Source organism: Brassica oleracea, chromosome C4, assembly GCF_000695525.1.
Source record: "Brassica oleracea var. oleracea cultivar TO1000 chromosome C4, BOL, whole genome shotgun sequence".
NCBI lineage: Eukaryota > Viridiplantae > Streptophyta > Magnoliopsida > Brassicales > Brassicaceae > Brassica > Brassica oleracea.
In genome coordinates, this window is record NC_027751.1 from 23,480,258 (window position 1) to 23,482,940 (window position 2,683).

At 46.4% G+C, this 2,683-nt stretch overlaps 1 protein-coding gene across 1 annotated transcript; it reads right to left on the bottom strand.

Moving 5' to 3' along the window:
• Positions 1–214: 214 nt before the first annotated feature.
• Positions 215–940, bottom strand: LOC106338423. The gene has a single exon (XM_013777402.1). It carries the CDS (start codon positions 938–940, stop codon positions 215–217), a length of 726 nt encoding a protein of 241 aa, XP_013632856.1.
• Between the last annotated feature and the right edge of the window lie 1,743 nt (positions 941–2,683).

The window sequence follows — 2,683 nt, forward strand, 5'->3', positions numbered from 1 at the left end:
GTTATTGACCGTACTTTTAGGAGTTTCTTAGCTTCCTCGTTTACCGCGGTAGCACGCTCCAGTCCTAGCTTCCGTCTTTTTTGTTTTACGGGTTTGTAGGTCGGGACAATGTTGAGTTCGTGACATGTTATGCCGATGTCGATCCCTGGCATATCCTCCGCGGCCCAAGCGAACGTATTGAGGTTCTTTTGAAGACAAGCTATGAGCTCTGTTCTCAATGGTTCGCAGAGGTTGGTTCGCAGAGGTTGGCTCCGATCTCGACACATCGTTCTAGGCGGGATTCGTCGAGACAGACCGAGATTACCGGTTCGCAAGTTGGTTTGCGCTTCCCTTCTAGAGCTTCGACCCTCTGTGACTGCCGAAAGACTTCCGAGTTTTGCTCTGGGGAGCCCTCGTCGAGAGTCAGCTTTCTTTTCTTCTTGTGGAAAGCTTCGATCGCAAAGTTGTTTCTTTTTAACTCAGCGGCGAAACATACTTGTGACATCCTGTGGTCTCCTTGAATTGTTTCGACTCCATGAGGGGTCGGAAATTTAAGGCATAGGTGGAATGTCGATGGGATCGCTCTCATGAATTTCAACCATGGAGTTCCAATGATTACATTGTACGATGTTGGGCGATCGACGACCAAGAATTCCGTGATTTTTACGACGCTCTCAGCTTTAACCAAGAGGTTAATTGAGCCGCGGGTCATAGTAGCGTCTCCTGAGAGTCCGAAAATTGGACTGGGACCTTCCGTGACGGTGCACAGGTCGATTTCTATTCTCTCGAGGGTGCATTTATAGATAATGTTGGCCGAGCATCCGGTGTCGACCAACACTCTTGCTACGTCGATGTCATGGATGGTCAGTTTGATGACAAGGATATCGTTGTGAGGTTTGACCTGGTCGGCCGTTGCTCTATCCTTGAAAGAGACGACATCGTGAGCTACTGGAGCGGACATCTTGTATCTTTAATCGTTTGTGATTTTTGAGTTAGAGAATTCGACCCTCCCCTCCTTCTAGCGCCAAACAGTGGGAACCAAAATTCACACCGTCGATTTTAATGAATAAGTATGGAGGAAAACCAAGAAAACCCAATTTTTCCTGAAGGTCCGAATTCTTTGCGTAATCACTTTCAGAACGTAAAAAGATAGATAGCATGATAAAGATAAATAGTCTCTCGGAGGCGTTGTATTAATGAAATAGTATGAATACATGACTTTTCCGAGAGGAGTAGAGATATGCTAACTACACAAAAGCAGAACAGAAAGGCGGCAAAACGTCCTAAGCCTTTTCCTTGCTAGTCTAACCACCTAAGTTCTAAGTTCCCTAAGCTAGCAGGAGTTCTCTAAGTCTAAATTCTCGGATCCCTTTTCTTCTGCTCCAGCTCTCTTTATATAGTTGTTTTAGGTCAGTGGCCCATTTACTCCTATGCTTTTGGGCCCAAGTTTATCTCTTTTGGGAATATTCCATTTTTCGTCGATCTTTGAAGTTATCCTCGAGTCTTGATATTTATCTTCAGAAACTTAACGTTTATCCTACTTCCGCCAGTTAGGATAAACCGTCATAACTCCCATTGGGCTCGGGTCCCTTCTAAATCGTAGATTGGCCTCTAGACACGTTTAGATCCTCTCGGGCCATTTTTAGGCCTTCGGGCTTTTCTACGATTTTCTTGATTTTAGTCATAAAATTTCGAGAGTAACTCCGATCGAGACAAAACGAGAGGTATATGATCCAAAAGTCGGATATCACAACTATACGGAGGACACGAGAGTCGAAACGAGTCGGACTGACCGGGATTGGATTGTCCTCGCGCTAGGGAGAGGTGAACCGGGCGCAGATCATCCTCGCCCGTGGGCGAGATGACCGCGATGCTGGTCGTCCTCGCCCATGGGCGAGGTGACCATGGTTCTGGTCGTCCTCGCCCATGGGCGAGGTGACCGTGGTGCTGGTCATCCTCGCCCATGGGCGAGGTGACTGTGGTGCTGAGGCGGACAAGTGAGAACGGTCCGGTTCTCGGGTCTTGACCTGTCTCTTTTCGTACAGATCTTTCCGGAGACCATTGTCCATAAGTATTTGTATTCTTCCGATATTTTTTTCAAGAAGTCTTTCATGAAGAATTTGCTAAAATGATAATCTTAACCGTTGATTTCGAGATAACTGTTTTCGACCCCAACACTTACCAGAGAGACTGTCCGCACCACGGATTCAATGAAGTACAATTACTCAGTACATTCTACAGAGGCATCGCGGTGCAGTACCAGATGGCTCTTGATGCTTCCAGCAATGGAAACTTCAACACCAAGAATCCAGAGGAGGAAATCAAGGTGATTGAAAACCTAGCATCCAGCAACAGCACCAAGAACACTGATTTTGAGAGGAAGAGATCTGCCACCATCCTTGGGAATGATCAGATGGATGAGGTGAAGGCAAAACTGGACAGTGTTCACAAGCTTCTCAAGAAGCAGGTTAGCTTTGTTGAAGATGCAGAAGCTGTAGAGGGTAGAGCAGAAGAAGAAGAAGTAAACTACATTGGTGGAGCTAGATTCCAAGGAAACCAGGGTGGAAACAGAAACTCCTATGGAAATAGGAGTAACTTCAACCAAAACTCGCAATACCAGAAACCCTACAACAACAGCTACAGCAACAACAAGAATTTTGGAAGTTCCTACTACCAGAAGCCACCGCCGCGTACTCAAGAGAGC